Source organism: Eulemur rufifrons, chromosome 2 (genome assembly GCF_041146395.1).
Source record: "Eulemur rufifrons isolate Redbay chromosome 2, OSU_ERuf_1, whole genome shotgun sequence".
Classification (NCBI taxonomy): domain Eukaryota; kingdom Metazoa; phylum Chordata; class Mammalia; order Primates; family Lemuridae; genus Eulemur; species Eulemur rufifrons.
In genome coordinates this window covers 14,324,004-14,349,430 of record NC_090984.1, presented here as the reverse complement: position 1 = coordinate 14,349,430, position 25,427 = coordinate 14,324,004, and the positions used below count along the sequence as shown (strand labels likewise).

The 25,427-nt window shown below is 44.0% G+C and overlaps 2 protein-coding genes across 5 annotated transcripts in view; one reads left to right on the top strand and one right to left on the bottom strand.

Annotated features, from left to right (window-relative positions):
• The first annotated feature begins 2,800 nt into the window (after window positions 1–2,800).
• LOC138397504 (methyl-CpG-binding domain protein 3-like 2B) lies at window positions 2,801–8,243 on the top strand. Its single transcript, XM_069491610.1, has 2 exons — window positions 2,801–2,845; window positions 7,617–8,243. The coding sequence occupies exons 1-2, from the start codon at window positions 2,801–2,803 to the stop codon at window positions 8,241–8,243; spliced, it is 672 nt and encodes a 223-aa protein (XP_069347711.1).
• A 7,806-nt stretch (window positions 8,244–16,049) lies between these two features.
• INSR (insulin receptor) overlaps window positions 16,050–25,427 on the bottom strand; it is a 119,140-nt gene continuing 109,762 nt past the window's right edge. For all 4 annotated transcript variants that reach the window (XM_069479406.1, XM_069479415.1, XM_069479423.1 and 1 more), the window contains 3 exons: window positions 24,008–24,137; window positions 23,516–23,650; window positions 16,050–21,232 (listed from right to left, as the gene is read on the bottom strand). In XM_069479406.1, coding sequence (XP_069335507.1) covers window positions 20,878–21,232; window positions 23,516–23,650; window positions 24,008–24,137 — 620 coding nt within the window. In that variant the 3' untranslated portion in view covers window positions 16,050–20,877. The remainder of the gene's footprint in view (window positions 21,233–23,515; window positions 23,651–24,007; window positions 24,138–25,427) is intronic.

Here is a 25,427-nt window from a genome sequence, read left to right as displayed (position 1 = left end):
AGGGCATAAGGAATCCGAGAATGTAGAGTGAGGTGATTGATTTTTAGAGCTCAGACGGTTCAAGGAAGAGAATAAAAATCGCTAAATTCTAGATGGTGAATTAGATGACTATCTCTACATGCATTCTCAGTCCAAGGGGATCAGAAACAAGTGCTTAGAGAGATTACTTCATATTTGTAATGTCCTATTTTTTTTAAGCAGTGTGATGTGATTAGTGAGCTGAGTATACCATTTTTACTAAATTTTTGTTCTGAATTGTTTCAAAATCTGACAAAAGCAGAGCAAGTAGAAAAACCATTCCCAGGTAACCCCCACCTGGCTTCCAAAAGCATCACCTCATTGACACACTGATTCCATTTCAGTGGAATTAACCGGAAACAGGTTCCCGAAAGCATATCATTTTATCTGTAAAATATTTGGATATATTTGTAAGGACCAGAGCTGACTGGGACATGAACACAACACTGGGATGACTCACAAACATGAAAATATGTTCTTGCTATTAATAATCAAGTATCTAATCAGTATTCAAACCCCCCCAATGGTGTTCCAGTTTGTTTCTTGGTTTTACATTATATTTGATTCAGGATCTTTATAAAACCCACACTGTGCAACTGGTCGATGTATTTCTGAAGAATTTTTGAGATCTCTCTAGCCCACTCATTTGGGATTGGAGGTAGGGAAAGAGGTGGGAGGGAGTGTGTGTGTGTGTGTGTGTGTGCATGTGTTTGTGAGTTTGGATTTTGAGGTTTGCATGGTGGTGTCACTTGTAAGAAATGCAAATATCTTCTCCCACTCTGTGGCTTTCCACCCCCTCTCTCTTACTTTTGCGTTTTGATGAATAGTAGCTCTTAATATATCATAATATGATCCAGGTTATAATTTTCTCCTTTCCATTGTGGGTTTTATTGTAGCAAAAGGAAAAGCTGTCACCTCATTGATGATGAAGCTCCTGTTTTACCTCTTTTTAAATTAAAGCTATTTATTGTGTTTTATATTTAGCACTGCAATTAAGGATGTAAGAAATTGAGAAGAGGCCGGGCATGGTGGCTCATGCCTGTAATCCTAGCACTCTGGGAAGCTGAGGCAGGAGGATCGCTTGAGCCCAGGAGTTTGAGGTTGCTGTGAGCTAGGCTGACACCACTGCACTCTAACCCGGGCAACAGAGTGAGACTCTGTCAAAAAAAAAAAAAAAAAAAAAGAAAAGAAAAAAAGAAATTGAAGAAAGATTGAGCCATTACTGAAGTGGAAAGCAGTTCAATATCCCAACCAAAGCACAGGGTGAACAACACTGGAAAATTCAGATGAGAGTTAAGGACAAATGGGATGTGATTAAAAGGAGGAGTAGAAAGAACTGGATAAAGAATGGATATCAGAAGTGAAAATACTCATGCACATTGCATGTTGATGAAAGACATCAACCCACAGATGCAATTAACTCCACACCCACTAGGCAAAGTAAATATGTAGGGAACAATAATGAACTATACCACCTTGGTCTACAAACAAAAGATAATAAGAAAGATTTTAGGGAACGCAGAGGCCAAAGAAACAAGAAAAAGACTGGTGACTAATAATGTCTCAACATCAATAAAAAGAGATGGACATCAATGGAGCACCAGTTTTAAAAATCTGATAGACATTTGTCAAACCAGAAATCTGTACCCAGTAGCAATATTGCCAACAAATAAAGATGCCTTTGGAGAGGTGCAAATGGAAACATTTCATCGTTTTCAGGCTTGAATTAGGAAAAAAAAAAAAATACTAGAGTGAGGTCTCAGGTCCGAAGGGAAACAATCCCAGATTGAAAACTAAAAATACAGGAACAAATGAAGAGGATAGAAAGGATAAAATATAGAAAAATGTTAATGAAGATTGTTTCTGTGAAGCAATCCTAGAAAGATCTCACGGAGAATAAAATGCATGTAAATTAATATGCATGACAACATTAACACAAAAGTCAGAAAAGGTAAAAACAGAATTAAAAGTGCTCTAAGGTAGTAGCAGTTGGAGGGAGGGATTAAAGTAATGATTTGTTTCATACTATATAAAGGATTCATGATTTAATCATTATCATAACTACACGGATTTGTGTGTGATGTGATTGTAACTAACAAGTTAATGGAGAGAACAATAAAATAATACAACATTTAATTCAAAGTCAGTCAAGTAAAGGACAAAAGGAACATGAATCAGTTAAGTGAAACCCTAGGGAAAGAGTAAAATGATTAAAGTAACCTCAAATTTATCGATAATTACATGAAATTTAAATGGACAAAATTGTAATCTCTTTGTAACCGCTGTTACAATATATTCTACAAGATTGTGAATAAATGTGTTGGGCAATCTTTTTTTTGATAAACATTTAAATGGTCTTTAATTTTTCTTACTAAAACAAATATTGCATGGAAATTTCTGTACATAGAAATTTCCATTCCTATTTTTATAAAATGTATTCAAAGATGCTGAAGTAGTGGTAGGAAAAGGAAACATATGTAAAACACTGATCTTAACTGGAAATGCCACACCTCCACACAAATGTATTAAACTTTTTCTTTTCTCAACACTATTTGGCAGTGTGAGTAACCCTACATAATTTTGATTTTGTATAAAGATTCAGGAATCTCACAAATTCTGTGGATTGAAGACAGGATGTCTCCTCTGGATTTTCCACTGATTGGATAATCCATGCTCCTCCCCTATAAAAGAAGAGCCAGATGAGGAAGTTCATCGCCTTTTCCAGCAAACGTCAGGACGTCTGCATCTCAGGAGTGGAGCTGGCAGGATGAACTCTACGACCATGGAGGAACCTGTGTCTACCTCCTTTCCTACCCGGTCTCTTCTGGTGAGTTCGAGATCCACACTGACAGCAAAAGTCTCCATTTGTGTCCTTCCTTGTGTAAAACTTCTTCACATTAGCAGACAGTGGTTCTTAAAACAAGATGATGTCTTAAGGAAAGTTCTATCCTATGTGTTAATATCTGTTGAGTCGTAGCCAAGATATTGTACTTTTTGGTGTATGGAGCTACCTTGGGATCACAGGCTAGACTTTTATTTTTAAACCCACAATGTCATAAGGAAGGAAAAGTAGAATTATCTGGCCCTGCACTGTTCAAATTGTCCCCCTCCCTGGAAAATTCATTAGCCAGATGTGCCTGGGCTCCCCAACCCCACCACTTTCTTTTTTAAATTTAGTTTTCTGGTTAAAATCATGTAATCAGTTAGTCCTTCCCTAAACTCACCATCACTGTTATTGAAATGAATGTCTTTCTCTTTTCTCACCCCCTCAGTCTCTCTCTCTCTCTCTCTCTCTTTCTGCCTTGTTCATCAGAGAACTTAATTATATCTGATCTTCTATAAGAAATTCATTAATCTGTTTATTACATCTTTCTTCTCACCAAGATCAAAATAAACAGGGCACTGACTTTATTAAGTTTAAACTGGATCCCAAGTTTTAGTGCACAGCTTGGCACATAATAGGTGCTCTACTGATACAGGAAAGTGGAACCCCAAACTGGGGTCCATCCTGAAGGCCAAGGGGGTTCTTGGCTTTGCTCAGGAAAGAATTCAAGAGCAAGCCAACAGAGTAGGGCAAAAGCAAGTTTATTGAAGTAAGAAAAGAAGAAAAAGGAAGCTGCCCCATAGACAGGGCAGCAGCTCTCTCGGAGCAACAGACAGTGGCACTTTGTGAGTTTCTGGGGTCTTATTTTAAAACTTCTATTTAATTTTATGTTAAGCAGAGGGAGGCTTATTCATCAGATTTCTGGGGAAGCAGCATGGAGCTCCTGGAACTGAAGATCCATCCTCTTTTTAAAGCATGTAGGGTAACTTCTGGGAGTTGCCATGGCATTTGCAAACTCTAGTGTCTAGTGTGCTAATGCACTCTAAGGAGGGCATAATGAGGCCGTTTTTGTGGCCATCTTGGTTTTATCGGGGTTTGGGTGGCTTCTCCATCACCTCCTTTTTTTTTTTTTTTTTATGTCATCTTGTTATGGGGGATACAGAATTGCAGGTTACATACGTTGCTCCTGTACCGCCTTTCCCCCCAAGTCAGAGCTCCAGGTGTGTCTGTTCCCCAGGTCGTGCACATTGCACCCATCATGTAGGTATATATCCCTCCCTTCCCCACCCCCCTTCCCGAGTCAGCACCTTCAAGCGTTACCACTCCCCAAACGGTGCGCAATGCACTCATTGTGTAGGCATACCCCCATCCCCTCCCCCACCCCCCACCTCAGTCTGACGTCCAATTGGTGTCGTTCCCAGATGTGTATTTAGGTGATGATCAGGGAAACCAATTTTCTGGTGAGTACATGTGATGCTTGTTTTTCCATTCTTGGGATACTTCACTCAATATAATGGGTTCCAATTCTCTCCAGGAGAACCATAGAGATGTCGTATCTTCATCATTCCTTATAGCTGAGTAATATTCCATGGTATACATATAACCACAGCTTACTAATCCAATCATGTATTGATGGGCACTTGGGTTGTTTCCACATCTTTGCTATTGTGAATTGTGCTGCTATAAACATTTGGGTACATGTGTCTTTGTTAAAGAATGACCTTTTTTCCTTTGGGTATATGCCCAGTAATAGGATTGCTGGGTCAAATGGCAGGTCTACTTGAATCTGTTTAAGATACCTCCATGATGTTTTCCACAGGGGTTGCACTAGTTTGCAGTCCCACCAGCAGTGTATGAGTGTTCCTATCTCTCCACACCCACGCCAACATGTGTTGTTTTGGGTTTTTTTGATAAAGGCCATTCTCACTGGGGTTAAGTGATATCTCATTGTGGTTTTGATTTGCATTTCTCTGATGATTAGGGATGTTGAGCATTTTTTCATATGTTTGTTAGCCATTCTTATATCTTCTTTCGAGAAGTTTCTATTCATGTCATTTGCCCACTTTTTGATAGGGTTGCTTGATTTTTTCTTGCTGATTTTCCTGAGTTCTAAATAGATTCTTGTTATCAGCCCTTTATCTGATGTGTAGTATGCAAAAATTTTTTCCCATTCTGTAGGTGGTCTGTTTATTCTCTGGACTGTTTCTTTGGCTGTGCAGAAGCTTTTTAATTTAATCATGTCCCAATCATTTATTTTTGTTGCTGCTGTGATTGCCTTGGGGGTCTTCTTCATAAATTCTTTGCCTAGGCCAATGTATGTAAGAGTCTTTCCTATATTTTCTTCTAGAATTCTGATTGTATCACGCCTAAGGTTTAAGTCTGTTATCCACTGTGATTTGATTTTTGTGAGAGGTGAAAGCTGTGGGTCCTGTTTCAGTCTTCTACAAGTGGCTAACCAATTCTCCCAGCACCATTTATTGAATAGGGATTCTTGTCCCCAGAGTATATTCTTTCCCGCTTTGTCAAAAATTAGGTGACTATATGAGGATGGTTCTATATTTGGATTTTCTGTTGTGTTCCACTGGTCTGTGTCCCTGTACTTGTGCCAGTACCAGGCTGTTTTAAGAACCACGGCCTTGTAGTATAGTTTGAGGTCTGGCAAATTAATACCTCCCATTTTGTTTTTGTTGCTTAAAATTGCTTTTGCTATACGGGGTCTTCTCTGGTTCCATACAAAGTGTATAATTATTTTCTCTACATCTGTGAAGAATGATGTTGGTAATTTAATAGGGATTGCATTGAATCTGTAGATCACTTTGGGTAGTATAGACATTTTAACAATGTTGATTCTTCCGATCCACGAGCATGGTATATTTTTCCATCTATTTGCAAGTTCTGATATTTCTTTTCTCAGTGTTTCATAGTTTTCCTTATAGAGGTCCTTTACCTCTTTAGTTAGGTATATACCTAGATATTTTATTTTCTTTGTTGCTATTTTGAAGGGTATTGAGTCTTTAATTTGGTTTTCTGATTGACTGTTATTGGCATATATAAATGCCTCTGATTTGTGTATATTAATTTTGTAGCCAGAGACTTTGCTATATTCGTTAATCAATTCCAGGAGTCTCATGGTTGAATCCTGGGGTTTTTCCAGATATAGCATCATATCGTCAGCAAAAAGTGAGAGTTTGATCTCTTCCTTCCCTATTTGGACTCCCTTGATTTTGCTCTCTTGCCTGATAGCTCTCGCAAGGACTTCCAATACTATGTTGAAAAGTAATGGGGACAGTGGGCAGCCCTGTCTGGTTCCAGTTCTAAGTGGGAGTGCTTTCAATTTTTCCCCATTCAGAATGATGTTGGCTGTGGGTCTCTCATATATGGCTCGTATCATTTTTAGGTAGGTTCCATCTATGCCTATTTTGTTAAGCGTTTTTATCATAAAAGAGTGTTGAATTTTGTCAAATGCTTTTTCTGCATCTAATGAGAGTATCATATGGTTTTTGGTTTTGCTTCTATTTATGTGGTGAATTACATTTATAGATTTACGTATGTTGAACCACCCCTGCATCTCTGGGATGAAGCCCACTTGGTCGTGGTGGATTATTATTTTGATAAGTACTTAGATTCGATTTGCTAGTATTTTATTGAAAATTTTTGCATCTATATTCATGAGAGAAATTGGTCTGTAGTTCTCTATTTTTGTTGTGTCCTTTCCTGGTTTACCTCCTGTTTTATCAGAGATCTTGGTTGGGGTCTTAGGACTCAGCACGCAGACCCTGCCGGTTGTCTATCTTATTATAACTCGGGGGAAAAGTAATCTTCCCTCCAAACTGAGACATCCTGGGTAATGAAAGGGGTGATATTAATTATCCCAGGACAGCAGAAATAAAAGGGCAATTACAGAAATGAAGGGTTTAAACTAGAAAGTGCACTGATGAGGTTTGCATTTTAAGCAGATTAATGAGGCTGGAGTTTTGTCATTGGATTAGAGGGACAAAGGAGTTCAAATCTTATAGAGTAATTAATCGTCTACTGCAGTATACCGGCAAAAGTTTGTATCATTGTGTGACTGTAGTTAAGTGAATTTATTAGAACTACATAGAAAGGAAACAGGGTGTTTCCAAGGTTTTCCTTTATGAACAGGAACATTTTAGGTGAAGGTGGGTCTGGGTGTGGAAGTGAGTTTAAGGCTTAAGTAGGGTGTGATTTCTTTGGAGACTGGGGGTAAAGGAATTGTAGGAACTAGAAGGTGCCGGCGTGTCCTAAAGCACAGTAAAAAGGGATACCTAGAAATCTGAGGTCTGGGGATGCAAGGACGTCTGTGATCCCTGTGTCCCAGTGACGGTGGGTGTGGAGGCACCAGCACGTGCATCGCTGATGGTGACAGGGAGGAGGAGAAAGGAGTGTCCCCAGGGGAGGATGCAGGAGGGACATGACCTGGAATTGGTGCCGGGTGGTGACCTTGAACTTTCCGTCCTCGGCTCCCATGAGCTGTGTGAGGTCCTGGGATCCAGTCTCCACGTGTGGGCCTGTCCCTGCACCACCAGCCTCACCTGGGCACACGGGCACATGCGAATTCTTGGGCCCCTCCCCAGACCTACTGGAGTTCGGGTCCAGAACTCTGCGTTTGAACAAACTTCCCTGATGCTCTGTATACTCAGTGCAGCTCGAGACACATTTCGCCAGGCAGAAAGGCTGCTTGGTAGATCCGACAGAGCTGAGCTGATCTTCCGTAGCTGATGTTTAAATTTCACATTCTGTTTTCTCTTTCAAGGGGAAGGTCAAGAGAAGTATGTTACCGCCCGCTTTGCAGAAGAAACGAGAGACCCTCGAGAGATCCAAGGCCAGGCGGAGACGATCTCGATCTCTGAGTTTGGAAATACCGGTCAGGCTGACCAGCTACATCTTCCCGCGGCCGGTGACCAGAGTCAGGTCCCACTCCGGCGACGAGGTCAGGCGCAAGCTAGGGGAGGAGAATTTGGAGAAGCCCCAGCAACTCTGTGCCTACAGGAGGCTGCAGGGGCTCCAGGCCTGCGGCAGCGAGGGAGAACTTTTCAGCCCGCTGGACTTTGCAAATGCCTTGAGAATCATCGCGCCAGGAGTTGCAAAGGAGTGCCTGGGCGAGGCTGGCGCTGGGGGTCCGTGCGGCAGCCCCGGGCGCGCCCCTGGCCGGTCCGCAGTGCGCGCGGAGCGCAGCCTGGGAGCGGGTCTCCACCTCCCGCTGCCCCTGCCCAGCCAGCCGGTGACGCGCGCAGACATCCGCAGGCAGGATCGCAGGGTCAAGAAGGCCAGGCGGAGGCTGGCTGAGGCCCTGATAGCCGACAAGCTGGCCAAGGGAGGCCGAGAGAGCGAGGAGCGCGGAGGGAATCCCGGAGACCTGGATGCAAACGCAACCAGGTAGCTGAGCATCCCCGTGGAGCGGCCCTGCGCGGCGACTCAGCCTGAGCCGTCCTGATTTTTATGAGCCTGTCTTTTAACGTGCACCCTCTTTCCCACCCCGCACTGTGACACTCTGTTATTTCCAAACTGCTCTTTATTAAATGCATTTGAAAGGCAAACTGTGTGACCAGTCCCTGGTTTTGTGGGGAGAAATTGGTTCTCGTGGGAGGAGGAAGGAGACCTTTACAAGTCACGGTGCACCTCACTCTGTTACCATCATTTTTATTAGTTAATTTTTACATCAGATGCTACAGGTGAAACCTAGGCTGAAGGATCATTTAGTGTTTGGTAGTTACATTTTTTTCCCCTCATAATACGCACTCGGAAGGAGAACAGGGCATAATTTAAAACTTATGAATTATTCTAGAAACTTTCATTGACTATTTTCAGACGGTGATCAGCTGCAGATAACGGGTTGTGCAGAAAGTGAAACCATGGATAAGACCGAGACCACTGTCTATCAAAACTTCTTGTTGTGTACCGTAAATATATAAAAATGATATGTATCAATTTAAAAAAAATGGCCAGGCATGGTGGCTCATGCCTGTAATCCCAGCACTTTAAGGGTCTGAGGCAGGAGGATTGCTGAAGAGCAGGAGGCTGAGACCAGCCTGGGCAACGTAGCAAGACCCCAACTCTACAAAATAATTTTTAAAAATTAGCCAGAGGTGGTGGCGGGCACCTGTATTCCCAGCTACTTGGGAGGCTGAGGCAGGAAGGTTGCTTGAGCCCAAGAGTTCAAGGCTGCAGTGAGCTATGATGACGCCACTGCACTCCAGCCTGGGCGACAAAATGAGACCCTGTCTCAAAAAAAATTTTTTTTAGGTCAATTAATGAATAAAATAACATAGAAAATAGAAGTAAATAAATAAGAAAATTCTATCAAGAAGTCTTCCATGATGAGTGGTAGAGGGAAAAAAATATATATATATATGGCAACAGGACATCAATGTTGGGTCAAGAATAGAGTTCTTTTGCATTGTGACCTATTAAGGAGTGTAATGAGGCGATGAGTGCTGTGCAGAATGACCCAACTTGAGTCAACCCGCCTGCCCATTGCAGTGGGACAGACGTAAGACCAACCCATGCCTGCAACTGGGCATCTGGTACCCCCGGCAGAGGTGTAGCACTGCTGCTTGGGTTGCTCTGTAATGCACAAAAACCACTGCAGGTATGATGATGATGATGATGATGATGATCATTTTGAGACAGGATCTTACTCTGTTTCCTAGGCTGGAGTGCAGTGGTGTCATAGCGAGCTACAGTCTCAAACCCCAGGGCTCAAGCGATCCTCCTGCCTCAGCCTCCCGAGTAGCTGGAACCGCAGATGTGCACCACCATGCCTGGCTAATTAAAAAAAATATTTTTTTGTAGCGATGGGGTGTCTCTATGTTGCCCGGGCTGGTCTCAAACTCCTGGCCTCAAGTGATCCTCCTGCCTCAGCCACCTGAGAAGCTGGGATAACAGGCACAGGCCATCACATCTAGCCATTGCTGGTATTTTGGAGGACTCTAGCTGACATATTATATGTGCTGTTCCTATGAGGACTGCAGTGGCTCCAGGTGCTGGGTGTGGGCCCTCTCCATGCAGAGGCTGTGGTATCTGGGTTTCCTTCTGATGATAAGTGAACTCTTCTGCCGCGGAGCTTGCTTTTTCATCTGGAGGCACACGTATTCCCCAGCTGCTGATGGAGCAGCCTGACTTTGCTGCATCCTACACCAGACAGTCCCCCAAACCCCAACTCACCCCAGGAAGCATGATTCTCTCCTCCCTTCCATCCCACGGCAACATGTCCCTGCCCCCGTGTGAACAGGTGGTGACGGCCAAGTAGCTGGGTACTGCCCACGTGCAAGAGGAGAGCAATTTTGCCCATTTACTCACTGTTTCTGTGAAGAGGATGGCATTCTGGAGTTCCCTACTCTGCCATGCTCACTGACATCACTTCTCTCAAGTTTTTCTTAAGCACCTCTGTGTTCCGAGGTCTGTGCGGGGGGGGGGGGGGGGGGGGGGTTGGGAGTGCAGAGTTGAACGAGACAGACATGTTCCCCACCCCCATGGAGCTGTCAGTCTAACGCCCTCCTTGTGAACTAAAGACCTATTTCTTGTCCTGACTGTATATTCTCTAAGGCTAAAGGCTTTGGAGCTTTTGAAGTGTGTGTTTGAACTTGGGCTCCTGGGACCAGATATCCCCAATCACCCTGGCTATGGACTGAAGAGGCTTGCATTTTTTTTCCCTTTTGAAAGAGAGTTACTATATTTATTGGAATTTAGGCAACATTATTTGTCTGCTCCTAAAGTCACACCTACTCATCTTGAGCACTTGAGAATTCACACTGGAGGAAAACGCTATGAACGTAACCAGTGTTTTCATGTCTTCCACACTCAACGTATGCTCAAAAGGCACGAAATAGTGCATGCTGGGGAGAATCATTATGGATGCAACCGATGTGGAAAGGTTTTCAGCACAAGCTCTGCCCTTACTGGGCACAATAGCATTCATCAGTGGGGAAACCTTAGGAATGTCAGGATTGCGGGAAAGCCTTCAGGAAGTGCTCACAGCTGACACAGCACATGAGAACTCATACTGGAGAAAAACCCTACTCATGCAAGGAGTGTGGAAAATCCTTCATCGGTAGCTTGTCTTTTATAGTACACAAGGGAATTCATAATGGAGAGAACCCCTTTGAACACAGTGACTGCAGAAAAGCCTTTGATCATCTCTCCTGTGTTAAGAAACATGTGAGAACTCACAGTGGAGGAAAACTGTATGAATGTCATCACTGTGGAAAATCTTTCACTAGTATCTCTTACCTCTCTGTGCATGATAGGTCGATGCAAATGCGATAACTGTGGGAAGGGCATTTTCTCATTCTTCAAACAAACGACAACTCACACCACATGTATGGGTTATCTGTTCATGCGTCAAAAATCACTCCCTAAAACTTTGTGGCTTCAAACAACAAACATTTATTATCTCACAATTTCTGTAGGCCATGAATTTGGGAACAGCTTAGCTCTATAGTTATACCTCAAGATCACTCATGAGGTCACAGTCAAGATGTCAGCCAGAGCTGTGGTCCTCTGAAGTCTTTAATGATGAAGGGTCCACTTTCAAGATGGCTTATTCACGTGCCTGGAAGGTTAATGTTGGCTGTTTTCAGGGGACCTGCACTTCCTCACCATGTAGACGTATCCACAGGGATGAGTTTCTTTACAATGTTGCAGAAGATTCCCCTGAAAGAAAATGATCCAAAAGAGCCAACACAGAAGCCACAAAATCGTTTACGGCCCAGCCTCAGAAAGACATCTTTTTACTTCTTCCATGTTGTATTTGTTACACACATGCACACACACCAATCCTGATACAATGTGGGAGAAGACTACACAAGGTATGAATACCAGGAGACAGATTGCTGGGAACCATCTGGTAAGATTGCCATGAAACCAGTGAAGAAAATCCTTTCGCAGACCCTCACCCTTCTAATCAGCATGAAGTAGCATTCAATAAGCCACAGGTTAACTCACTCCAGAGAGAAACCTATGAGTGCAATCTATATGTTAAAAACTTCCATTCAAATTCTTGCCTTGCTGTGTGGGGAAAAAAAAAAAAAAAAAACGCTATTGGAGAGAAGCCCAAGGAAAGCAGTAGCTATAGGAAAACCTTCAGTGATAGCTACAGTAAGTCAAGTGACAAGTGACACTTAGGCAACACCCTATAGGTGTCACCAAAATGAAAAACCCTTGAGGGTACACTCATCCTTTAAGACACCTTTGAGAAATCACACTACACAGAGAAACACTCTGTGTATAAGTAATGTTGAGAATCCTACAACACAAGCATTTTCATTACTGAGCACAAGACCATAGCGTTTGGTGAGATATAAAACCTTGAATGTTCTTTGGATTTTTTAAGATGTGAGAGTTCATACTAGAGAGAAAGAATTAAATGCCATCAATATGCAAAGGCTCCCATTTTCTTCCACATTTCTTAGTAATGTAAGAACTCACACTGCAAAGCAACTTGTGAATATAATATTGTTGGAATAGTAACGTCAAACCTTGCGGCTAATTCACTCGTAGGTTGAGATGGATTCACTTCCGCTATAGCCTTCAGCTCATCCTTATCCACTTTGGTCTCAGGTTGCCCACGTGGCTCATTTTCAAGATTAGAATCACCAGGATGGAACTTTTCAAACCATTGAAGTACTGTGCATTCATTAGCCACATCTTTCCCAAACACTTTGTTGATATTTCGAGCTTTCTGCGCTGTATTGGTTCCACAACAGAACTCATGTTTGAAAATAAGATAGAAGTTTGACTTATCCATGGTTTCACAAAAAAATTGCTGCAAAAAATAATTGAAAGATAATCACAAGCCAAACCATGCATTTGAAAGAATGAGGATATACCTTCACAATAAAAGTAAAATAAGAAGTGTCAAAGTGAAATGTCAGAGATATCAACTGTCAAACTTAGTACTTAACATATTCACTGCCACACTAGAAAAAAAATTTTTTCCTTGGGGCCATGGTGTTTTATTATGAAAATAGATAAAAACTTTGAAAAAAATGATCCTTTCTTATTTAATGAAAAATTTGTTATTGTTTTCTGTGCATGAGCTATATGCAACTTGAAATATAGTTCTCACAGCTCACAAAGTGGAGATGTTTGAGTTACATATGCTTCACCAGGCCCCAGGCTCAAAACTAGTGTGAGTTAAATACAACTCACATAGCAGTTAATGTGTTAAGGATATTGGACATGTTCATACTTAACAACCTACTAAGATTTTCAGCTACTTTGATCCATTTTCCCAAAGGCTAACAACAAAACACCTAGAGCACCCTTCTTGTTATTAATAATTGCAAAATACACCCTGAAAATGGCAGTGTTTCACCACCCTAAGTCCACAAACCAAAGTGGTTTCTTTTCCATTTGAACTGAGGGTAACAACCAATGATGCAGTACTTTCTGGTTTTTGTTTTATTAAAGACATTGCTTTATTTATTTAGACAGAGTCTTGCTCTGTCACCCCAGCTGGAGTGCAGTGGTGTGATCATGGCTCACTGCAACCTCCAACTCCTGTACTTGAGTGATCCTCCTCCCTCAGCCTCCCAAGTAGCTGGGTCTACAGGCTTGCAACACCACATCTGGCTAATTTTTCTATTTTTTGTAGAGATGGGGTCTCACCCTTGCTCAGGCTGGTCTCAAACTTCTGGCCTCAAGTAATTCTCCTGCCTTGGCCTCCCAAAGTGCTAGGATTACAGGCATGACCCACCTCGACCAGCCTTACTTAACTTATTTTGTATAGCCAGAAATGTGGAACCTTAGATGCCCACCATTGAAAAGAAGAAAAAAGGCTGAATACAAACAAGGTCAACATCCAATTTAAGGAAATTATAAACAGAACAGCACAAGAAACCCTACTTAAGTAGACAGAAGGAAAAATAAAGAGCAAAAACAACAAAATTTAAAACAAAGATACAATAGATTGGCAAAGATGAAAGTCAATCTGGAAAAAAGAAACAATGACAGCAAACTTCTAACATGACTGATGAGGGAAGAAGAAAAAAATGACCAAAAACAATATAAATGGAAACTTGGACATAACTTCAAAGATTAAAGCGGTGCCAAGAGATTATTTTGGACCTCAGGCCCCAAATTTGGAAAACGTAGACAAAAAGGACAAATTCCTAGAAAAACATAACTTGCCAAAACAGACTAAAGCCACAAGGTGGCGCTGAAACGTCAGTGTTGGAACCTTCCAAGTCTGTACTGGAATTTGGATCATTAAGGGATTTATAGGGATGGCCCAAGGCTTAGGCATCTGGAATTTGCACCTGAAGCACCTTGCTCCTTTGGATCCAGGGGCAGGAGGAGTGGAGATGGAGACGCCTCTACCAGGTTAGGGAGGATGCTGATGCCAATGATGTATAAATTGTTAACACTTAGTAATGATATTCTGTGTGCCCTACATGAAATAACTCAATCTGCACAATACCTTGAATCAGGTCACTATTCTATTTTATTAGTTTCCTATTGCTGTTCCACACAGTTAAAAACGTAAAACAATGCACGTACTTATTATCTTACAATTTCTGTCGACTGGATGCCTGTGGGAACAACTTAGCTTGGTGTCAGGGTCTCACAAGACTGCAATTACGGTGTCACCCAGGCTGCGTTTTCATCTAGAGGGGTCCACACATGAAGAATCTACTTGCAAGCTTTTTTTTTTTTTTTTTTTTAGACAGAGTCTAGCTATGTCACCCTGGGTAGAGTGCAGTGATATCATCACAGTTCACTGCAACCTCATGTCCTGGGCTCAAGTGATCCTCCTGCCTCAGCCTCCACAGTAGCTGGGACTACAGGCACTCGCCACTTCGCCTGGCTAATTTTTCTATTTTTTGTAGAGATGGGATCTCACTCTTGCTCAGGCTGGTCTAGAACTCCTGACCTCAAGCGATCCTCCCACCTCGGCCTCCCAGAGTGCTGGGATTACAGGCGTGAGCCACCACACCCAGCCCTGGCCTACAGTTTATTAACAGCATCCATTCTTTAACTCAACATAATCAATGTGCCCAAGTGGCATATTATGGGGTGGCATATTTTGATCCCCGGCACAGGCAAAGGCAGAATAGAGAAGGCCTTAAGCTCCTGTGGTCTTACCCAGGTCAGCTGGACGCACAGGGGTATGGAGTGAAGTGGAGACCATTAAAATGCAGGTTCCCAGGTGCTGCCATAAGTGCTCTCTGAAGGGAACTGAGTGTGGACAAGACAGACACACCATGGCACTAAGAGGTGGGATTCTGACAAGCTGATACTCTGAGGCCCAAGGCCCAGGGGGAAGTTCCAGGAACCCAGTGGCAGACAGCCCCGACTCCGGGCCAGGGCCCCTCTGTTAAATGGCAGTCTGAAAGATCCCTTTTGAGAAATCTTTCCATGGGAGTAAAACATTTTCCATTTTCCAAGAGGCTTATACTGAATTTTGCAAACCCAGGGAGGCACGGTTTAGGCTGCCACCACTGCCAAGCAGCAGTGGCATCCGTTTCTCAGAGAATGGGGAACGTGGAGGGGCTTCGGGGTGTGGGAAGACATTTTGGAGGGAGGGTGGAGAATCAGTGTTACCTCATTTAATCTTCACTGTGGTCATATGAAGGAAGGTCTGTCATCTTCAAGAATAGAAGGATAAAGCGAGAAATGTAGAAGATTATTGTAGGACAGGCCCCCACTTGGTTGACATTTCCCTGTACCTACACCTTTTGGGGGTCCTCTCTCAAGCTGACTCTAGGTTCGGCCGTGTGACTTACTTCGGGCAATGGGACAGCATGTTGGAATAAAGCAAGGTTTTCGGGGTCCACTGGGATTCCTGGAGTGAGCCCCTTAGTGGTTGGATCATGGGGGTGTTTGGGGGTCTGTGGGCAAAGCAGTGACTTTCCAACTGGCATGGAAATAGTGCAATATTTAAATCACCAGTTTGGCTGCACAAATACATTACCTGTGTGTCCTCAGCTCTGCCAGTAGCAATTATTGAACCTCCAGTTTCATGTGCTGAAGAATCCAGGGGTTTGTCCCTTCTCAAAACAGGTACCCACAATTTCCAGTAGGTTTTCCTTAACACAGTGCAACCCATAGCCACACCCCCACACACGCTGCGGGTCCTTGCCTGGACACCACACAAAAAAAACAAGAGTATTCTCAGATAATTTAATTTAATCAGAATTTTAATATAAACAGGTAATTATCCCATATTTTACATGCAGAACAATTTCAATATTCCAAAAAAAAAAAAAAAAAAGGCATATTCTATACATGGTGCTACTTGGCTCTTGTAGGAAAACATTGAAAAAAATAATAATCGAACTTTTGGTGGGTTTTGTGTTTCTGAGTTGTTTTCTGCAAAAGCTGTGGCACATTTGATCCTGCGCTGCTTCCACGCAGGGCCGAGGCTACCCAGGCACACAAAGGGGCAAAGAGCAACAACTTTGACCCAAAGTATAAACACTAAACAAGCCATTCCTGAACATGTGCATAGATGCACGCTCATTTTTTGGGGGGTGTGGGGACAATTCCTTCCTTCACAAATGGGACCAAGAGCCCCAGATCTGGTTTTTAACAAGGGTTTTCATGGCCCACACCCAGATAAAAATTTTGCTGGAGGCTGGTTATGGACCTCGACTGCTTTTTGAGGTGACAGCTCAAAAAGCCACCATTGCCCTCTGTTTCTTGGGGCCCCCCTAAGGAAACATTCACCCTCAGTCTCAGCCCCTGACAGTCCATCATATTCTTTTGTGTGCTCTAAGAAAATAAGTACCCATCTGTTCTTTTCATTTCCAACCCCAGTTCTGGTGTCAATCAATATTCTCAAGAACAATTCTGGAAGATTTTTCTGAAGTGAGATCACTCTACGTGTACCATTTATATCAAATCAGCATTCCCTATTCCCCATCCCCAACAAAACCACAATTTCTAAAAAGCCCAAGATGTCAAGGACTCACCAGGTGGCATCCAAAGGACATTGAACCCCAAACTTCCACCCACCATGAAGTAGGAAAAAGATTCTTGTTGGGATGATGGGACCTGCATTGATTTCCCAAAATGGTCAGCACAGGTCATGCCTTGATTGCATTCCTGCCCACTGACTAGTGTTGGAGCAGGCTACAGATAAACACTTCCCATCCGATACGCATGTCTCATGGTCAACTGTCTGCCCTGGTGGGAGATAGTGGAAGATCTGTCCGCCAGTTGGCCACAAAGTCCACAGCGGTCACAGGAATGGACGTGCAGACCCTTGCATCAATTCCTGCATTTTCTCTCAATTTTTTTTTCTCAGCCTATATCCAGAGAACCAGCAGTCCTTCCCCCAACTAGCCTCAAATTTCAGAACAGCAACCTAGGACAGCTCCCAGGACACGAACATTTCTGGACATCTTTTGTCATCACTGATTAGGGAGAAAGGGATGCACTTGCTATTCTATTCCTGGAGGAAGAAACTACTGCATGGCTTTTACCACGTTAACGAAATGGATTTTTAATAATAGTGAGAGAGACATCTTTAAACACAAACAACAAAAAAGTGTCACCCTAAGCTGGTTTTGTTGCATTTTTTTGTAACCCATCGCTACAAACTTCCAGGACAACCATGACTTCCTAGGACCAAAGTTCTACAGTTACAAAGTCAACAGTTTCTAACGCCAAGGAAGGCTTGTGACCCCATGGCTGCTTGCTCGTTTCATGGTGGCAGTAGAGACAGTTAAACAAAATTGGTGAAATTCGTTTGCACAGGGTGGGCACAGCACTCTGCCCCTCTCTCCAGGGAAGGTGGAGAAGGATGAGTCTGCAAGGGCAGTGCCTAAAAATACAGCAAGAGCAGCAAGGTTTGGCGAGGATGACAACAGCCCTGCCGTCCCTGCCTAGACGTTCACATGGGTTCTCAAAGTTGCACAAGGTCAAACAGTCTTAGCTTGAGGTCAACGAAACCCCAACACTGGGGTCCAAGGTTTTGTGGCTGAAAAAAGCATTCAGCACATTAGTGGGTTTTGGATTGGGATATTCCCCAATTCCCTCCCCTCCCCTTCCCACTCGGAGGATAAAAGGAGACCTTGCATTAGGTGCCTGTGTGTGACATGCCCATGGACACAATTCAATCAGCCCCCAAAGAGCATCATTGGCCTGAAAAGAGTGGGAACAGACCATCGGAGAGCCCAGGGCACCTATGTGCTCACTTCAGGGGGATTCAGTGGGACAAGTGGGAAAGCTGGCTTTGCACCAAAGCCTGCCTTCGCCCCAGCCGTAGATGAGACACACACCCCTCGTGAAAGCAAAGTAGACCGTGCATATATCAGATACATCACGATGGCCTGAAACGTGGTTTATGTTTGGGGAATGTGGTATTAACAGACGGAGGTTTTAAATTAAAAAAAAAAAAAAAAAACACCAAAGAGGAAGATTAAATTCAGAGAATATTAACAGCCAGGGGGAAAAAAAAAAAAGGATCTATGCCCAGGTGAAGGCCACACCTTCTCCATCCCGACTCCCTCCCTCAAAATTCTTTACTGGTCTCTGGCATTCGGAATCAGCTGATACACATTTTCCCTGATTCGGACCAGACCCAGGTGGAATTCTGAAGTCTCCAAGATGTCTATTATTGAACCATATCCTAACAATACACTGAGGTAGACTGTGCTGAAAAAAAATATTACCCCATATTCACCTGTTTATTTTTCTTTGATAAAAATGTACATGCGCTCCATTTTTTACGAGAGTGATTTTGAGTGATTTTATATATTAAAATAAATACTTTTCCCCCTAATAATAAGAAAACCTTCTGAATTAGAAAAATGCGAAAATTGTTGCTAGTGTAGTCTACAACCACTACGAATTTACTAGGAAAAGAACAAAAAAATACCTAGAGCTACGTGTTTTGTGGTTGTTTTTTTTTTTTTTTTAAATTGACGTACAGACCTTCCTATTTACAAAATAAATTTGGCAAAAAATAATTTCTGTACTCTTGCTCCTGGTACGCAATCACGGAGGCTCCCCAGCAACATGTGATAGGTAATTTCTCAAATCATATAAATAAGATAGCAATAGACAATTGGGATTTGCGTCTACCTGTGTTCTGAATCAAGAATTGGGAGGACTCGGAGGTTGCCGTCATGTCTCTATCCTGTTCTTAAGTCCACAACTCTTAAGAAGGAAGCAATCAAAAACTCGTGAGAAAACGCATTCAGGAATAACCCGTGGGTGATGGTTTTGATTGAACCAAAGTGATGAGTTCACCGTGTTCTTTATTTGAGCAGCTGTGGTTGTTTTTTTTGGCCAAAGAGAAGAAATCTCGGGTTCACGCCCATTCGGAAGTTCTCGGTAGTGTGAAGGTCTTTAATGGTTTCTCCTCCGGACTCGACCCTCTCAGGGGTGGCAACATCAGCATCACCTGAGAGTTCCGCTCCGGCACCACACCTGGCCCAGCTTAGGTTGCCGGGCCCAGAGCAGCTTCTGGGAGTTCAGTACTGAAGACAGTCAGAGGCCCCAAGGGCGGAGGAGACCAGGAGGTATTCTCAGCACCTCTCCCTTTTATATTGCTTAAATGTTCTCAAAGTCCATCCGTGCTGTGGCTCTTTGGGATCTGATTTTGTTGTGTTTGCGCAGTGACCGTAGGACATGTACACCTGGGAGAAGAAATGCCACTCGAGGTACACACACAAAACCAGAGGATGAACACAGGTGTTCTTGAAGGCGGGCTCAGCTCTAGGTAGCTACCAGCTTATCTGAACAGCAGACCTTGGTATCCGAACCAGAACATCCGTAAAACCCAGTCTCTCATATGCTCAATGCGGCCTCTCAATGTCCAAAAGGGTTAGCAGCTAATGTGGCTTAGTTCCCAGAAAATGGATGCCTTTAAGACCAAACAAAGAGGCCGACTGGGGCCTTGATCCCTCCCTCCCCCCAGCACAGGTGGACCAACTCACGACCACTCCTCTCTCCCCGGCGGGGCATAGAGTCAATAACTTATGAAGCTACTGCCAGAGACTTTTTTTTTTTAAACTTAAATATGTTACAAATATATTCTCAAAACTCATTTTTTTTCCTTTTTCTTTTTTGCATTTTTAAAAAAAATGTCCTGGCTTTGTTTGGTCTTGAAAAGATCCACAATCACTCCAAACTAAATGTTCCTCCCTTGGCTCCCAGAAAACATTGTTTTTTTTCTTTTTTCACCAACGTGAAGGGAGGAGACACACCTGAGGGTGGACTTCTGACGCAAGAAGAACCTGTGGAGGGCACAGTCTCCCCATAGATAGGAAGGAAGGAGAGAGAGGGACCTGAGTTTGTGCGCACAGAACCTTCACGATCCAGTTCCCATCGCGTCAACCCAGCATGAACACTTTGCACGCGCACACACACCAGCCGTGTCTCACCTGGACACACACACGTGCGTTACACACGTGAGCACACGCTGAGACTGCAGGCCCTTTATCCAAAGTATGAAAGCAGCAGCTATTGGTCAATTTGAGGAACTGAGTTTGTAAAGAAGAAGAAAAAAAAAAAAAATCCTTCAGCCTGGATGAGGACAAAAAAAAAAAAAACCAAACAAACAACAACAACAAAAAAAACCTTCTTGAAGCCCACCCTGCAAAGCTTGGAATTTTTCCTGGAACCAGGGTTGTGCTGCTTTTGTTTCTGTTTTTGTTTCTTCCTTTCAAACCTTTGTTCCACAAACAAGAAGTTTTATCTTTTATAGCATAGCTCAGACACCAGCAAAAAAAAATCTTTGTAAAAACAGGTGCTCTCTTTCGATCTACTGGAAAAAGAAAAGAAAAAAGAGACAGAAGACATCCTGGTTTCAAACTGTCCTTGCCCAAAGGGCAGCAGCCGTGGAAACCCTGCCCCCTCTGGGTTCACAGTTAAATCCTCTGACTAGTCAAACTGGCAACCAGACAAGGGTGTCTTGGAGTCCTAAGAGGAACAGAGTATGTAGGAACCATCTCTGAGCTCTGTTTGACTTCGTGGTAGAGTCGTGAGAAACCTGAGTTTTCTGGAGGCGTTCAAACCAGAGGAAAGTGACAATGAGAACCCCGTCCCCACCCCGGGAGGCGCTGTTAGGAGGGATTGGACCGAGGCAGGGTCAGAATCCGCCCGTTCTTCTTGCCCCCGTTCATGTGGGTGTAGGGGATGTGCTCCTCATAGTTCCGTTTGAGGCCCAGCGAGGACCCTCCATCCCGGCCCCCCGCCTCCTCCCTCTGACAGTGTGAGGACCGGTCCAGGGGTACGCTCTCCATGTCCTCAAACTCCATCTCCAGTTCCTCGCTCTCGGGAGCCTTGTTCTCCTCGCTGTGAAAGAAGGAAACTTCTGGGAAGCTGGGGTGCAGGTCGTCCTTGAGCAGGTTGACGATCTCCAGGAAGGTCGGCCGCATCTTGGGGTTGAACTGCCAGCACATGCGCATCAAGTCGGTGCTGGGGGACAGAAGGACACATCGGCGATGAGTCTGGGCACCCAGCCGAGCAGCCCCCCTCTCCTCCCCACGCCCCCAGACGACAGGTGCTCACGTGCACAGGCAACGGTCAAGGCAGAAAAAGCGATTCTAGCGGTGCTGGAAGCTGGTTTTGGAAAGGGCTGTCTCTTCCCAAATTTAAGTCAAGAAGGGCTCCTTCTGCAAAGCACTGAACGTGGTTTTTTTATCATTTTAGACACCTCTGATATCCCCCGAGATTTGGTGCATTTTGTAAAGTTTCATTCCCACCCTGGGGTTCTTTGCAAAGGCTTCCCTATGCCCCCCTGCACCTGGCAATTTTTCTAGATCTACGACCCTTCAGGGTTGAGATTTGTGGGATCTGGTGGGTGCAGTGGTGTGGATTGAATTTTGGGAGACAGCTCTGAATGGCTATCCCATCTGCAGGTCCAGCCCACACTTTCTGGAGGATGGTGGAAGGGGCCTTAGTCATGGGACGAGTCCCTGCCTGGTGGGCCACATGGTATCTGCCTGAAGGGGACACGCTGGTGTCTAGCAACACACAGGACCCCAGCCCTGCATGCATCCCCCAGGCTGTTCCGGAACCTCCCGGCGACCACCTTACTCAGCCAAAAACATTCAGAACAGAAGCTGAGGGCTTGTGTTTTCAATTGTACCTCTTTCCTTCTCCTCTGTAACTTTTTCTAGGGCAGGAGTTGGCAAACTCCAGCCCTCAGACCAAATCCAGCCCCCTGAGTGTCTTTATAAATAAAGTTTTATCGGTACACGGCCACACCCATTCATTTGTGTAATGTATGTGGTTGCCTTTGAGTTGAGTAGCTTCGATGGAAAGCCACATGGCCCACAAAGCTGAAATCATTTACAATTATTTTTACTGTAAATATTCTCTTTACAGAAAAAGGTTCTGATCTCATGCCCTACCACCTACTTAATCTCCCTGGCCCTGGAACTAAAGCCAGCTGATAACTGGCGTGGCTAGGAAAGGAGCTTCAGGAGGCAATGGTTAGAAATAGTTTGCTCAGAGTTTCCAAATAACTCTGCTTCATACTTTTTGCTCATAAAATATTTCTTCGTACTAGGTTTTCTAAATTGATGTCTTATTCTTTGGGAGATATAACATTACAATGTCCTCCCTCTGTGAATTTTCAGGACAGCAAAAATTTTTCTTAACATTAAAAAAAGGACTTTATGTGTAATAAATGCTCACTGTAGAAAGTTAGAAAATACCCCAAAATATAGAGAAAATACACCTCACATACAACTGTCCTTTAGCTGTAACTTCTGCTCTTTTCTTTCTGGACACATTTGGAAATGTAGTAGATACACACTTTTCCTACTTAATATTTTAACATAAGCTTATCTGCCAAGTTATAAAATAGTTTCATAAGCACCATTTGAAGTGTCAATTGCTACGTCACATTCATTTATCAATGTACTTAGCAATTCTCATATGTTGGATATTTAGATCATTTCAATTGTTTTTTTTTTAATAACTTTAAACAATATTGCTCTGAGTAGCAGGCACAACAAGGTGGTAAAAATGATCTGAATGGTTATCTTGCCATGCCACTGCTAGCTCTACTTATTAAAACTCTCTTTATTTTTTTCTGTTCTTTTCTTTCTTTGTTTTTTTTTTTTTTTTTTTTTTTTTTTTTTTGCTAATTTGGGAAGATAGCACTCTCCTTTATTTACCCTACATTTATCATGTATTGGATCATTAGTGAGGCTAGACAATTTTCCAAATGTTTAATGGCAGTGTGTATGTGTTGTTCATTTGATTCTATAATAAAAATTTAAAGCAAAAATATTCGGGGGGTAGGAGACATGTAATACAAGCACCTGACAAAATTTTAAGTGTATGAAAGAACAAACAGTTAAACGTAGGTCTCTCTCCTACCCCAAGTTCCCAGTTCTCTTCTCCCAGGTTTCTTGTACACCTTCCAAAGATATGACATGCAATACAAGCACACATGTAAAGATATGATTTGCAAACACAAGCAGGCATTTAAGAAGCATGATGTGCAAACATAAATTCATGCAAAGCCATGATATGCAAACACAAGTGTGCGTGCAACAATGCAATATGCAAATGCAAGCATGTATGTACGTAAAAATATGCTATGCACACACAAACACACATGTAAGCATATGGCATGCAAACGCAAGTGTGCACGTAGACAAAGGAAAGGCAAACCCTAGCATATGAGCAAAGGGCAATGCCTTCTGAATGAACAACTCACACACTGCACACCCTTTCTACACTTACACTCTCTCTGGGCAGTTTTCAGGTTGATCCAGATATCCCCCATCCATGACGAATTTTAACACCTGTTCATTAGACAGGCCTTGGTAAGGCTGCTCTGCCAAGCTGGTGATTTCCCAAAGGACCACGCCAAAGGACCTGGCAATGACAATTGTAAGTAGTAACAAAGAAGTCACGAACACACACACACACACACACACACATATACACACACATACATGCACACACACACCCCTTCTTGGTTTGCTAGAACCTGACTTTTCAGTTAATAAACCAATTCACACTGCAATTCATAAATGCCTCTAAGATTGGTCTCCATCGAAATGTAAGGGTAGCCGTGCAAGAGTCCTGAGGCAGGACATCATCTTCATTTCCTTGTTAAAGAGCCCAGGAGGAAGGCAGGCTTTCTTTGCTCCCTCTTGCCGGTCACACTAGCGGGGTCACCTGGAATTCAAGCCCAGCATCTGTCCACCGATCCACGCACAACTAACTCACCACATGTCGGAAGAAGTGGTGAAGACCCCATCCTTCAGGGACTCCGGTGCCATCCACCGTACTGGGAGCAGGCCCTTGCCCCCTTTCCGGTAGTAATCCGTTTCGTAGATGTCTCTGGTCATTCCAAAGTCTGACAACAAACAGTTCACATGCATTTAACCTTCAGCCTGTGGCCCTGCCTTCTGCCATCTTGACCTCCCTGCCCCTCGCTGAGCCCTTAGAGGTGCTCACCTGCCCCACATGTGTGCTCATCTGCCCCAGGTATGTTCTCACCTGCCCCAGGTGTGTGTGTGTTCACCTGTTCCAAGTGTGTGCTCACCTGTCCCAGGTATGTTCTCACCTGCCCCAGGTGTGTGTGTGTGTTCACCTGTTCCAAGTGTGTGCTCACCTGGCCCAGGTATGTTCTCACCTGGCCCAGGTGTGTGTGTGTGCATGCGCTCACCTGTTCCAGCTGTGTGTTCACCTACCCAGCTATGTTCTCACCTGCCCCATGTGTGTGTGTGTGCTCTCCTGCCCCAGGTGTGTGCTCATCTGAGTGGTGGCTGAACCCAGTAAGATGGATTCTGAGGGTACTCACAGGGAGATAAAGGGAGAGGATGGGCCACAATTTAAAAGAAGGGGGATAAGAGGCACCGAGTGACAATGAAGGGGCATTCTGGCCCACAGCTTGGCAATCCTGGTCTCAACAATGCTTCCTTCCCACCTGTACCCTCAAGGCATCCCAAACTGAACTTTTGCCTTTCTCCAGCCAGCCTGCTGTTACCCCCCAGATATAGACCCTACCCACGCAGCTGCCCCACTGGAAACCCAAAGTCGAGTGCTCCTTTGGCCACCCTGCTTCCCTCACACCCTAAGGTGCCCACTCTCCCTCCACATCTCTCTGCGATCTGTCTACTCCTCCCCAGGGCCCACTCCCTTCTCTCACCTGTAGAACCTCCTCTCACCTTGACGCTGATAGCCCACTGCCCCCGCGTCACTTCCTGCTTCCTACTGCTAGTGTAAGACGTTGTCAAGACGACTTACTATGACGTGCAAGGCCCTTCCGGGTCTGGGTCCCGCCTCTCTCCTTAACCTACATCTTATACTGCTCTGGTCCTTTCTATGTTCAGTTTACTCACACCACGTCAGCCATCCTTCCAGCCTCACGGCCTTTGCATGTGCTGTCCCCGCCCCTGGCATGCTCTCACTCAGGCCATCCTGACAGTCTTGGCAAAAATGTTGCCTCCTTGCAGAGAGAGACCTCTCCTGAGCTGCCCCCTGCCCCCTGCCCCCTACCCCCTGGCGTCTCTCTATCATGGAACTCTATTTCTTTCCTTCAGTACTCTTTGCCCAGACTTCATTATCTTGCTTGGATAAGTATTAACTATTTGATTGTTTATGCAGAGTAGCACTGGCTGGTGGAACTTTCCCCGACAGTGGA

Excerpts from the sequence above, each read along its gene's own strand:
- LOC138397504 (XM_069491610.1), top strand. The coding sequence starts at position 2,801 with ATGGAGGAACCTGTGTCTACCTCCTTTCCTACCCGGTCTCTTCTG. Across the intron at positions 2,846-7,616 it reads TTCCTACCCGGTCTCTTCTG|GGGAAGGTCAAGAGAAGTAT; the intron begins GTGAGTTCGAGA and ends TTCTCTTTCAAG.